Raw genomic sequence first — 14,151 nt, forward strand, 5'->3', positions numbered from 1 at the left:
CATGCTTGCCGCAGCAGAACATCCTCTCTCCCATGTCTGCTTCCGGGAGATGTCCCTTCACGACTCCGCCTTAGCCTTTCACCTTGTCCACTTCAGGAAAACAACCCTTCCCGTGTCTGCCCCAGCAAAACACCTTCTGACATAACTGACTCTCCAAAGAATCCTTACGTTTCCACTTTGGGGACATGGTGGTTCTCGACTTTGATACCAGATCCCAGCATTCCAGAGACAGAGATGGATGAGTCTATGTGAGTTTAAATACAGCCTGGTTTGCAGAAGCAGGCCCCGGGCTGTCAAGGCTGCATATGAGACCACGCCAGAAAGAGACAAGGAATATCTCTCATAAAGTGGATTGTTGGCAGCGTGGCCCACAATTGCAGCATTCACAGTGTTCCGTCAACTACCACGAAGAGGAGACACGTCCCCCTTAAGCTGTGAGTATAGCCTGAGTTCTTGCTGCTACTGTCTGGAGCTCACAGCTGTGATGGTGCTGTTCCTTCCCATCCCAGCTCCAGAAAAAGGATGGAATAAGGAGAAAAAAAGGGGTGGTGGTGGTTTTTGTTTTCCATATCTTTCCCAGGGCTCTACTGAGCCAAGTGTAAAAAACACACTGTACCAACTGTGTATTTCCCTAGCACACTCCACCCACCCTTTAGGCACAGTTTGTCAGAAACAAAGGACAAAAAAAAAAAAAAAAAAAAAAAAAAAAAAATCAACTGGACTTGTTGATGTGTGCCTGTAACCCCAGATCAAAGCCTGTCTGGGTTACACAGCAAGTCCAGGTCCAGCCTGAGCTACATGTCTCAAAAGGACAGAAAGGGGTTGGGCTTCCAAGCCTGGGATGCCGGTGCACACTGTAATCTCAGCTATTTGAAAAGTCCAGTAGACCAACCTGAGCAGTCTCAGCTCACACAAAATGGGCTTCCAGCTTTGGCTAGATGCTAGATCAGTGTTGTTTTGTTGTTGGCTTGTGGTGGAGGGAAAGGAATTCTAAGCATACCACCATACTTATGCATACAATGGCGTTCTACCATTGAACTACATCCTACTGGGCAGAGCAGTTATTTTACCTGGAAAAACCAGCGTCATCACAGATGAGCTCCAGCCGTGACAGGAGGCTCCCCAGTGGCAGTTAGAGCTCAGTCCTAGAACCACAGCCTCTGGGCTTAAGCTCCATGTCTTCTCTTAGCTATCCGTAGTTGACAAAAACAAAAACAAAAAACCCTCAACTATACAAAAAGGCTTTGTCTCTAGGCTCCTGACCCACAGGACATACATCATATATGAGTCTTATTTTAGTCTAAGACACTGATCCCTCCCAGTGCTGGGACCACAGAGGTGAGCTACCTGTACACCCTCCTGACCCCCCAGGTTTTGTGTCTTAGATTTACTTTGGGGTGTTTTGCTTTCGTGTATGTCTGTGCATTCCATGCAGTCCTGGTGCCTGTGGAGGCCAGAAGAGGTTTCCCCAGAACTGGAGTTGAGGTACGGTTCTGCGTTCTGCTCCATCTTGCTGCTGGGGTGTGTGAGCTCTGCTTGGGCAGACAAAACAGGAGAGCACTAGGCTACCTTCCATCTTTACCGCCATCAGAGTGCAGGGTGACGGAACACAGCCTAAGATGGGGGCCCATGTGAGAAATGATGGCAGGCTGAGGCCAAGGAGGTAGGGGTTCCCAAACTCCCTGGCATCCAGTCACCTCTGAGAATCTTGTAGAATTGGGAACTAGGGGGCCTCGAGGACTGGTGACCAGTCCGAGGCCAGGGGGTTCCCAAACTCCTGGACACCAAGTGAAGGGGGCTACATGGGACAGAGGGCCAAGTAGGAGCTGGGGGATAGTGGGCCAAGAGGGCTGCACGTCTGGGTCCAGGGCAGCCGAGATAGAATATAGGATTTAGTAATAACTTGAGGTTATTGGAGGGAGGTAGACTAGCTATGTGAAAGTTAGGAAATGGTCCAGCCATTGAGCTGTTTTAGGCATATCAAAATATAAAGGCTGCGCATGTGTGAAAGCACTTGGGAACCCAGAAAAAACATTGGGAAGGATAGTGAAAAATGCACCACGGCCAGGATCAATTTAAGTAATTAATCGGGTACTACTACAGACGGTGATGAGCTGGGGGCCAGTGGGTAGGGACGGGAATCTTCAGCTCAGCTCAGGGGATATTTAGGCGGTGTGACTCTGTATGAAGGCTTCCCCCTATGGCATGTTCTTGGTGACAGTCCTTGCTTGTCCAAGCTGTTTATTCACTGATAATTGTGGAAAATGGGTGCATATAACTTACTCAGGGTGGACCTTAAATACCTTTAGCAGGAAAAAAAAAATGTCCAGGAAGGGAAGCTTATCGGCTAAACCCTCAGGCCCATCTAGACACCTCAGTAGCGTGGAGAACTCTGTGCTATGGGACTAGTGGTCACAGTCCTCATGTGGGGGATTGTGGTCACACTCCAGGACAGGAATGGGGTCAGGAGTAGATGAAACTCTTACCTTTCTCAGATACGAGAAATACTGGGGTTTTGGAATCCGCTCAACCTTCCCAGTTTTTGTCTGGTGACACAGTTCCACGTGCCCCCCATTTTGTTCAAGCTGTGAGCTATCCTATGGGTGCTGGAAACCAAATCCTGGTTCTCTGTAAAAGTGCTCTTAACCAATGAGCCATGTCTCCGTTCCCTAGCCACATTTGTTTTCCATGTACTTGTAGCCTAGCATACAGGATGCTGAGGTCGGAGGGTCCGAAGTTGAAGGCCATCTTTTTTTTTTTTTTAAAAGTATAAAGTGTATTTTAAAGTTTTATGAGACAGGGTCTCGGTAGTCCTAGCTATCAATCAGGTTTGGCCTTTAAGCCCAGCATTCAGGAGACAGGCACTGGCAGATCTCTGAGTTTGAAGACAGTCTGGTCTACATAGCAGGCTTCAGAACAGCCAGGGCTACAGAAAAAGACCTTGTCTAAAAAATTAAACAAAACAAAAAGATTTCAATGACCTTGGCCTTAGAATTAAAGGATGAGAAGAAACAGGAAGAAACTCCGGAAAGACACAATCCCAAATCCACTTGCTTTATTCAAAATGACAAACGAGCTTTACAAGTTATGAGTTAAGGGCCACACAGCAACAAGAGCTTAGGGCAGTCTGGTTCCTAAGTGGCATCCAGTTACCATGGAGACAGCAGGCTTGGGCAGGTTCTCCCTGGGGAGATCCCTGGGGGATATCTTTAGTTCCAGTTCTAGAACTAAACAATGAGACACGGTTGAGGGTCACCAGGGAGGCACTCCACTTCAGTGTAACATCCTGACAAAGGCAGGGGGTGTTAAGAGGAGCCAGACCCCCACCTTGAACTCATCAGAACACCACACCACACACAACTAAGGGTCTACAGCTGCGTTCTCACACCTGCCTCCTACACATCTTTACATCTGCTGTAGTTCCTGCTCATTCAAGCACACAGCTAGGATGCTGCTTGCGTTCTGTCCTTGGGTCTAACATTGGTGAGAGCTGCAATTGTCACCTGGCCTGCAATGCACTTGTTCAAGCCTCCCTCTTCACTAGCCTGTGAACTAGAGGCGGCTGCCCACTGAGCTCCACACGGGCAGAACAGGGCCTGTCAGATATAGGCGCTCAGGGTTGAATGTCTAGAACCTGGGCATCAGCAATAGCATAAAGACAGGCTGGCGCTCCTGCTCAGTTGCTTTCTCTGCCAGATGTGACCCGAGGTCCCCAAGGTGTCTGTGCAGTATGCGATTCACCAGACTATGAACTACCTTCCCAAAGACTTGGAGGTCTGTTCTTTCTCATCAGATGGAGCTCCCTTTGCTCTCTTTGGTTTAGGAACTGTGGCTTAGCAGCAGTCTAGTGCTGTTGAATTCTCTACTGTTGCTGTTGTAGCTCATGGCCAAGAGAAAGGGAACAGGTGGGAGGCGTCACCTCCTTGTCCTGAGCACTTGGCCAGTCCTCGCCCCTCTTCCTTACCTCTCCTTTCCAGTGAAGTGTATTTGATGTGTACAGCAGGTCAGTAAGTAGATAGGGATACGGAACCTCTGGTCTCGGTGGACTAAACCATACACTGTGGCGTGGCCCAACGCTCCCTTCCTGGTGGTGGCTGGTGATGGAGGCACTTCTGGCAGCTGTTTCTCCATCTGAGATCGGCATCTCCCAGGTGACTAACATTATGTCTCATCAGATCCCTTAAGTATCAAAGAGATCTCTCCTTTGATTGCTTACTTTATTTCAAGTTTTGTTTTGAAATAGGATCTCAGTCAGCCAAGGCTGGGCCTGAACTTGGTAGCTGAGGCTGGCCTTGAACTCCTGACCCCTTCGCCTAACTTCTGTTGCACTGTGGTCCAGGATAGTCTTGAACTGATCCTCCCACTTCAGCCTGCCAACAGTTACTGTGCTACAGCATGCACTGCCTGATTCAGTTTCTTCTTTTATTAGATTTAAAAGACAAACAAAAAACCACTATTACTTTGCTGCTGTTTTTCCAGACAAAGTCCACTATGTTCCCTGGAAGGCTAGGATTCACTCTGTAGACCAGGCTGGCCTTCAACACAGAGATCTACTTGTCTCTGCCTCCTAATGCTGGAATTAGAGGTGTGTCACCATACCAGATTGTTTTTAAATTTCCTGGACAGTGGTGGCACAGGCCTCTAATGCCAGCATTTGGGGGGTGGGGTGGGCAGAGGAAGAGGCAGGCAGATCTCTGTAAGTCTGAGGCCAGCCTGGTTTACAAACTGAGTTCTAGGACAACCTTGGGCTAAAGAAACTCAGTCTCGGGAAAAAAAGATTTATTTTATGTGCATGTGTGTATGCCTAGCGTTTGCAGAGGTCAGAAGACTGTTGGATCTGCTGGAACTGGAGTACAGAGTGTTGTGAGCCACCATGTGGGTGCTGGGAACCAAACCAACCTCTCCAGCCCCGTTCTCCCCCCTCTGTGTCAGTTCTCATTCTACCATGGTGGCTCAGCGGGTGTCTTGGAGATACCCTTATTTCCTGCAGCGCCATCTCACTGTCTCAACAGGCTGGAAAGGAAGAGTCAGAACGGGTGAATGAGGTATTCCAGTATTAACAGAGAATAAATTCCTGAAGACAAGTGCTTTTCAAATAGAAAAACCACCTGGACATCACTAGGGATGTAAAGTCAGGTCCCCGACCCACGGGACCAGGAGGCTATGCCATTCCAGGACAGTTCTCAGCTGAGCCAGACACCACCTCTGCAAAGGATGCACATCTTCCTGCCCAGCTAGCCATAGTTGGTTCCAAACACAGCAACCTGAAGTTCCTGTGTCTTGGGGTGCTCTGACAGGTGGTACCACAGTTCCAGTACGTTTGCAGAAGCTCCCTAGGTCAGTCTCACTTGGGACAAGTCCCCTCTACTCATCTAAACTTCCTTGTCTATAGGACAGTGTAAAGGGCAAGAAAGGAGCTTGCCAGCCAGCACCAGATGCAGTAACTGTGTGTCAGAGGCTGACCGGGAGCTTCTAGTATCCGCACAATGTAATCTCAGCCTAGAATGTTTTCAGCCTCTAAGACTTAATGCTGAATAAACTCACCCTTTCTTGCTCTCTCTGAGCTCTGGCTGGCTGGCCAACTCAGCTATTTCTGGCTCAGACTCCTTTCCAAGCTGACTGATTCGGTCTGGCTTCATTCTTTGTCTCTGACTTTCTGCTTTGTCTGACCTCAAACTAACTCTGCCAATTTGTTCTAATCTTCTGGCTCCTTTTCATCTCTGGGCTTGTTCTGTCCTCACCTTGTTCTCTCTCTGTAACCTGTCTCTAAACAACAGTTCCAGGAAAACTGACTCCTTTGTCTTTTTCTTCTTGTCAAGTAGCTTCCCTTTCCTCTCTCTTCTCATCAGAGTCAGGCACATTCTAGTCTGTCAAATCTTTCTGATTTGCCACTTTGTCTGCCATCCAATTAGACACCACTTTCAAACATGGCTGCTTCCTTCTACAAACTAACTTTACTTTCATTGTTTGGGATTAAAGGTGTGTGCTAAGGAAGGACTGAGTCACATCACAACTAGAAACAGGGTTTTTTTTAATAACAACACAATCTTGGGGTTCACTGTGTGATCAAATATCCTGCAACACCCAGTCCCACCAGAGCTGTTCAGAAGGACCCACAGATTCTGAAACATGACAGTTCCAACCTGGGATTTCTTTCCTGAATGTACAAGCTATTGTTGATGTATCCTAATGACATGTATGGGGACACAGGTCAAGAAGTCCCCTGTGGAGTAGGCAAAGCATTCCTCATTAGCACCTGTGGGAACCCACCCATCAGAACCTGGCCTATTTACAACACTTGTTCTGAGATGACAACTCCAGGACACCTGCCCTGAGGCCCAAGCATGTGTTCTACTGTTCCCCAAAATATACCATGTTGAGACTCCAACCTCCCCTGCTCTGAACGATTCTATACAGCAGAGAATGGTCAGCAATGGTGAAGGGTGTACAGCAGGGTCACTGCCCTGAGCGACACTTGAAGGACAGTAAGATCCAGCATGCTGAAACACGACAGCACAGAGCCCTCTTACCCACTGTGTCAGCGCCAGCATGGCTGTGCTGGCTGAGCTTACACAGTCCTGGGAACAGTAAGACCAGCATCTGCCCAAAGAAAGGCACTTGGGCCAGAGAAGGAAGATCCAGTCTAAGACAGAGGCTAATTGGTAGAAGCAGAAGACTGAGAATAGGTAGGTGACAACCAATAGCTTACACAGGAACCCCCCTGGGAGTCTAATGGCTCAGAAGAGCAGTCTCCACAGGGGTTCCTAATCCTGCCAAGAAAAGCACAACCGACTGACTGGGACTGGCACAGGCGGGCAGATGCAAGGCTGGGCCAGAGCTAGACAGCAGCAAGAAAACTGAACCCCAGCAGGTAGGGTGGCACACACCTTTAATCCCAGAACTCGGGAAGCTAAGGCAGACATTTTGAGTTCATGGCCAGCCTGGTCTACAAACAAGAGTTCTTGGACAGCCAAGGCCAGCTACAGAGAGAAACCGTCTTGAAAATAAAGCGGCAAGCAGCTTGATGGAACATGACCCTAGCATTGAAGAGGTTGAAGCAGAAAGATCCTGAGTTCAAAGCCAGCATGATTATGTAATCAGATACTATCTCAACTGTCCTTACCTCAAATGGGCAAAAACTCAGATCTCACATTACAGCCTACGGTCACTTTCCCAAGCTCAGATGGGGTGTGTGACATGACTCACAGACAGAGCACATGAGAACATGGCAGTGGAAAGGACAACCAGCCCCATAGACTCAACTGAGGGACAACATGATTCTCCCCATCAATTCCACTCACACCAGAGAATGGAGAAAAGAAAACCAGGATCCTGGACATTCATTATGCAGTTTCAGATTGCTCAGAGACAAGGAAGGCCAGGAGATGTCTCTCGCCTACAGCAGTCAAGCACTTCAGAATGCTGCATGTCCCACAGCTCCAACTGGCACACACGGGGTAAATCCACCTTTCACTGTGGGCCCATCACTATCCACACTGGAGCAGGAGCCAGCAAATGCTTTTTTGTTTTGAAGTTAACTTAAATCCAATCTCTTTGTCTCTCTTTTGGGACAGGTTTCTTCTGCACAGCCCTGGCTATCCTAGAACTCTGTAAACCAGGCTGGCCTTTGCCCTCAACATGCTGGGATTAAACACATCTGATTTACTTAGAACTAATCTTGTTTAAAAAGAGAAAAGAAAACAAGTCTAGAGAAATGATTAAGATATTCTATAGGAAGCCTGTCCAGCCTTCAGAGACAACAACTGCTCCAATGATCCCCTACAGATCTCATCACCCCAACAGGATACACACCAGCAGGTATACCCCCAACACACACAGCACAGGAAAAAAGCACAGGGAGACCAGAGTATGCCCAAAGGAAAGCTGTCCACAATCTAAAATGTAGTCGTTTTTATTAAATAGGTAAGGGGTTTCATTGGCACCATCCACACACCTTTGCCCCTAAGACAGAGAAAAGCCACTGTACCAATGCTACCAACTCCCATCTGAGTGTCCTTGTTCTCTGGGTGTGTCAGCCCTCCCAAGCCACAGCGGCCACATGTGGTCACCTGGAGGAGCTGCGCTCTTTGCTCACGCAGTCATCCTGTGAGGTAGTGTCCCCATTTCCCACCATGCTGCAAGTTCTCCTCTTCTTTCTGCGGTGTGTTGTCCCATCACCTTCTGACCCAGATTCACACTGGACACAGGGAGGAAAAACAATTCAGGGCCGGCAGACAGCTCAGTGGATAAAGGCTTGACACTAAGCTTCATGGCCTCCGTTTAATCCCTGGGGCTCACTCGATAAGAGAGAACCAACTCCCCTAAGTCATTTCTGCCTCCACGTGTGTACTACAGTAAATACTTAGATGCACAGGCACACACATGAGCCAACGGAACACCGGAAGCTGTAGGTGCTGGAGAGAGAGCTCAGGGCCAAGAGCACTTCCTCTCTTCTAAACAATATTCACTGTGAAGTGTATCGACAGAGGAACCATGATCTTTACAGAGAGACTGCAAACCAGTTAAAATAGATGTTAAAATAGAAAAGGCCTCGCAGAGTGTGGTGGAGCGCACCTTTAATCCCAGCACTCAGGAAGCAGAGGCAGGCAGATCTCTGTGGGTTCAAGAGCAGCCTGGTTTACAGAGAGTTCCAGAACAGCCACAGCCAGAGTGAGAGACTCTCAAAAACAAAAACAAAACAAAACCAAAAACCTTTAGTTCCAGCACCTGGGAGGCAGATTCATGTTGGCCTGTTAGTCCAAGGCCAGCCTAGCTGGCATAATGAGTTCCAAGCAAGGCAGCTAGAAATATGTAGAGAGACACTCACTCAAAAAAAAAAAAAAAAAGACTCGACGTGGTGTTTCACACCTTTAATCCAGCATTTGAGGCTAGCCTGGTCCACAGACTAGGTTCTAGAAAAGCCAGGGCTACAAAAAGAAACCCTGTTTTGAAAGAAACAAAACCAAAATTTAACAACACAACAACAAAACCCAAAATTGAAACCACAAAACAAAAACAAGAATTCCATGTGGACAAAATGTCTTCTTCCCCTTTTTTCTGAATTATAAAACATCTGATTACAGGGCCTTCCTAGGCTGGACATATAAGCACAGTGACACCAGCAGCAATCCTTCTCACCTTGAGCTGGTGTTAACTAAGCAGGTCACTGGGCTTGCCTGTTTCTAGACTTACACAACACCATCCACAGGGCAAATTTTTAACAAGGGCTTTGTGCATGGTCAGAATAAAGAGTCTGAATCCTGACACTGTGTGTCCCATGATCACAAGGCAACCGGTTCACAAACCTTCACACACCCAGGCACCTCTGCAGGAGATGAGCTCACACGTGTGAGACGCTGTAAATGGGTGCCATCATGGGAAGGACGGCACCTGTCCTGAATGAGGAAACTGAGATCCACTGCCCTCGAACTGGGGGCCTGGGCAGGCGAGGGCCTCACCTCTGAGTCTGAGTCTGACGAGCTGGAGCTGGAGGAGCTAGAAGAGTCGCTGGAGCTGTCAGAGGCAATGCCTGTGGACTCTTGGAGGTCAACAGCGTCGGCGAGGACTGCTAGCTCAGGGTGCTCCTGCTTCAAGATCCTGAAGGGCAAGAGGTATTGTTCTCAGGGCTGTGACAGCTGGTGGTAACACCCACTCAAAATGACACAGACTCAAAGTGGAGGCCTCCACTGCTTACAGCACCTGGAAGTGCCTAGTGCTTTGGATGGAGTGGCTCCAGGTGCCACAACTGGGCTAGGACGGACCACACAGGCTGTCCACATTCGCTGCAGGAAAACAGCATTCTAGAGCCACACACCTGCACGGGCACCAGCCACACACCTCTGGAGGCCGAGTTTCCTGAAGGAGGGGGAGGTCCTTAAGATTTTTCCTTTAAGAGAATTTGCCCCTCTTACTACTTTTCTCCCTAAACCTTGTCTGGCTCATTTTCCTTCCCAAAGCATGGTGCTAGTGAGAGGAGTGGGAGCTGGTTAGGTTACACTAGTAAGAGCAGAAATAATTAGGTCCATAAGAAGTAAGATGTCACACGAGAGACCACCCCCTCACTTGGAAGAGAAACCGAGCTGACCTAGAGCAGTAGCCCGCCCCAGCAGCAACCTAACCTGATATCCACTGTGACCAGTGACAAAGGACCTGCTGTATGTATCTGAAGCCTTGAAGTGGCCTCACGCAGCACACAGTGGCTGACAGGGCGGAGTAAGTAGGCCTCACGCCCCAGAGTCCAGGGGGAAGAGCAGCCACCACCCTTGCTGGCCTCTCAGCAGGGAGGCAGAGCACTGAGCAAGCCAGAATCCCTCTCTTACCCCGAGAGCTGGTCCCTCCAGGTCAGGGTTGGGACACAGTGGCACGGGCTGGCTGGGGGTGGCTTGCACTGCCGCTGCCCGTGCTGTATCTGTTCTGTGGATAAACAGAGGAGCTAAGTCTCCAGGGCAGTTGCCTCACAAGAACTGAAGGTAGTAAGTTCAAATGAATGTTTCCAGGGAAAATAAAAACCTCAACAAAGGCTTTTGTGGTTGTTTTGGCTAGTGCTAGTTTTTATTTTTAAAAATAACAAATGAACAAACAAACAAGAATAAAAAAGAATAAGAAAAAAGGAGAAACAGCATGGAAACAAAGAAACGATCCCAATCATGGCCAAGTCTTGACTGTAAAGTTGATCAAACATGCAGAGCCAGCCGCACCCTGCCACCTGGAGGCTAGCAGATACCCTGACAACTAGCCCTGACCTGGGGCCCTCTCTACCCACAGGGCTGTGAGCCCCAGCAGTTCCCACGCACAATATTGCAGCAGGGAACTCTCCCCTTTTCATCTTTCAGGAAAGAACTGGAACAGAGCAGAAGGGAATAAAAAGTGTCTCACCTATACCACTTCCTTGATAACTTTGGTCTCCCTCTTACCGTCTTGTGCCACACAACAGGGAAGTTGGTGCTGCTGGCAAAGTTCTGGGTGATGGCAATGGTGGTGTCAAGATTGAGGACAACATGCCACCAGCCCCCTGAAATCCAACAAATGAAGAACTCAGTGAGGATCAGCCCTGCAGACACACCCTGGGGTCTAACTCAGCACAGGCGGCCTGTAGTCTCCATGGTTTACAGGCCTATGAGGCAGAGCTGAGCGATCAGTCCGCCTCCAGTGACCTAGCTGTGACTAACACTCTAAGAGCCAAGTTCTAGGAGGACCCCTCGCCTTTGAACTCTCACCGATGGAAACTGCAACCATCCAGCTCTGGCTGCTTGGAATTTCCCAACTTAACCCAAGCCAGTTCTGCACTCACTTCAGCAGAGAGCCAGGGAGAGCAGGCAGAGTCTAGACCACCAAACACACGGGAATGAAGATGTTTTCCCTTTGGATTTGAGACCCTAACTCTATCGTCACAGGGGGGAGTACACACACCCAGTAGATAGAAAGGGCCTTCCTGTTTCTATGATTCTACTCCAAAATGACAATACAGTACAAGTCTGGAACAGGTGGATCTGACAAGAATGTTTCTTCTAGCTCATCTATACCTGGTACAAAGACAGTTTCTCCTGGTTTCTGTAATATCTCCAGGGGTTTGAATTCAGGTGGCCAGGTTGGAAGCTGTGTCCGGGGATAAATGACATTAAACCAGGTAATTGCTTCATCCTGTTGGTTCCCTCCTTCTTCTCGGGTAACCTTGATGAGTTCTCGGGGTGTGTTTGTTGGGAAGAGGCACCACCGCTTGTGACCCTGAACTAAGGCATTCCAGGCGCTGGTCCCCAGAGGGTCAATGTGAATCCCAGTTCCAGAACGTGGTGGCCCCATCACAAACCACCTAGAGGTTACAAACAAGAAGTCATATAAGGTGATCTGAAATGTGTGTGATGTAAAGTCTCTATAATACAACATCATATACTATATTGTCTTCAGAGACTCTTCATTCTGGCATACAACATTAAGTGAACTTACACGAACTGATGTCTAACAGAAAAACAAACCAACCAACCAACCACTGATGCACATTACATCAACTGGGTATGGGATGCCAAGCTTTTAATCCCAATACCCTAGAGACAGAGGCAGGTGATCTGTCAATTCAAGGTCTACCAGGGCTACACAGAGACCCTGATCTCAAAAACCCAAACCAAGCTGGGTGTAATCCTGAACATCTTTAATGCCCAGCTCTTAGAAGGCAGGCAGGAGTAGACAGATCTCTGGAAGTTTAAGGCCAGCCTGGTAACACAGTGAGTCAGTACAAGAATCACATTTATAAAACTAGAAGTAAAACATCCTTGGTAAATCAGTGGTTCCATGCCCTGTGGCTGGTCAGGAGAAGCCACTCAGGTAAGCATCACCGAATTCTCAAAAGCACCATGGTTCAATTCTTAGCACCCCACATGGGGCACAATGGCTCACAACTATCCATAATTGCAGTTCCAGAGAATCTGACCCTCTCCTCTAACATCAGGCAGCAGGCACCACTGGGGGTGCGTGTGTGTACACACCTGTATGTATACATACATGAATTTTCTAGATGCCCTGGAGAGTAAGTTTGATGTCTAGAGGAACCCCGCCTCCCCCAATGGAATCATCTTCCCAAGTAGGAGTCAAATGTATAGGGAAAAAGACCCTTGACTGCTTTTACAAGGTTAGAGTTCTACTAACCTTATGTTTTAGGTTTTAATTTTTTTAATGATTTATTCATTCATTGTATATAAGTACACTGTAGCTGTCTTCAGACACACACATCAGATCACACTACAGATGGTTGTGAGCCACTATGTGGTTGCTGAGATTTGAACTCAGGACCTCTGGAAGAGCAGTCAGTGCTCCCAACCACTGAGCCATCTCTCCAGTCCCCTCTAGAAGGCTTTTGGGTTTGTGCGTGTTTTTTCCCTCGGGACAGGGTTTCACTGTGTAGCCCCGGCTGTTCTCAAGTGCTGGGATTAGAGGTGTGTGCTACTGCTGCCAGTCACTATCAAACGCTTTTGAACACTTGATGTGAAATACTTTACCTGTAAGGGGGTCTGCGCTTCTCCCCCGCATATTGAAAAAGATCATCTGTGAAAAACTTGGGCACCTTATAGTCTTCCAAAAGTTTCCTTCTTTTGGGGTGTTCACCATAGCTGCTATCAAAGATGTAAAGGGGACTGTCATCTCGGGTACTCTCCATATATTCGATGTAGTATTTCATCTTCATCTTCACCGAGTAGCCGTCATTATCCTCACCGCACTTGAACTTCTGGTTGCGGTATTTCCTTTTGAGGCGCTCCAGAGTCCATTTCTCCTGTGCGGACCAGCCCTCTTGTGCATTCAGCAGAACCACGGGCTTGTAAGGCCTTTCGTACCGCTCTACAAATTCTTTCACCGACAGCTGTAAAGCATCAGCTCTCTCCACGTTATCCTGGGGGAACAACAAAAAGACCTGTCCCGTTAAGACACCGGAAGAAGTCCAGTGGCGGATAAAGGTGTCCCACAGGGCCAATTAGCAAAGACACACATTAGCAATGACACACATTAGCAATGAACTAGCCTTTGCTCCTCCATGGGGAGGGAGGGAGGCCCACGTGCGTGAGAGTGAGCACGTCGCACCCGGAGCCACCCCTTCAAGGGAGGGAGGGGCTCGAAGCTCCCACGAACGAGCGAGTTTTGACAGCCTGGCAGCGAGGCCCCGTCGGGGGACAAGCGGCCCTCGGGTAACGGGCACCGAAGGCGGACTGCCGCTGAGTGGGGTCCCACGCCCCGCTCACCGGCACGGCCGCAGGGTTCAGCGGATAGCTCTCGTAGTAGTTGTGCCGGGTCCAATCAAGCGAGTCCTTTAGCTCGGGCCGCGCACTCCGCTTGGCCTCGCGGATGCGCTTCTTGCTCTTGTGGTTCATCGTGAGCGGCTCGCCGTCCGGTTCCGCCACGACCTCGACGCGGCTCGCTTCCTGCCACCAAATGCGCCCTCCCCAGCTGGCGCGGCACCGAAACGCCCTTCGCTCCGGGCCCGGCGCCTTTAAAGTCGCCTTCCAGAAAATTCACTCCCCAGCCACCACCGGAGCTTCGGGTTGGGCGAACAGTGGCCGTCCTCCCCGCCCCACCGCCTCATGCGGTCCTCCATTGGCCTCAGCGACTTGCCGGATCCGCCTTCACGCGCGCCAATTGGGCGCCATGTTGAGAAGGTCGCGTCGATGA

General features: G+C 49.1%; 1 protein-coding gene across 3 annotated transcripts; it reads right to left on the reverse strand.

The window, feature by feature from the left end:
- Positions 1-7,646: 7,646 nt before the first annotated feature.
- Positions 7,647-14,098, reverse strand: JMJD6 (jumonji domain containing 6, arginine demethylase and lysine hydroxylase). Of its 3 annotated transcripts, none has more exons than XM_080923002.1 (7): positions 13,725-14,098; positions 12,990-13,378; positions 11,523-11,809; positions 10,914-11,011; positions 10,320-10,408; positions 9,459-9,597; positions 7,647-8,197 (listed from the first exon to the last, which is right to left on the reverse strand). In XM_080923002.1, exons 1-7 carry the CDS (start codon positions 13,851-13,853, stop codon positions 8,066-8,068), a joined length of 1,263 nt encoding a protein of 420 aa, XP_080779128.1. In that variant the 5' UTR covers positions 13,854-14,098; the 3' UTR covers positions 7,647-8,065. The 3 variants fall into 3 exon arrangements, 2 of the variants coding, with proteins under 2 accessions (XP_080779128.1, XP_080779129.1); XR_013975163.1 differs by having other exon boundaries at positions 8,062-8,197; positions 10,320-10,413; positions 10,876-11,011; XM_080923003.1 differs by lacking the exon at positions 10,320-10,408 and having other exon boundaries at positions 10,876-11,011.
- Positions 14,099-14,151: the final 53 nt, after the last annotated feature.

Source organism: Micromys minutus (assembly GCF_963924665.1).
Source record: "Micromys minutus genome assembly, chromosome: 10".
Taxonomy (NCBI): Eukaryota; Metazoa; Chordata; class Mammalia; order Rodentia; family Muridae; genus Micromys; species Micromys minutus.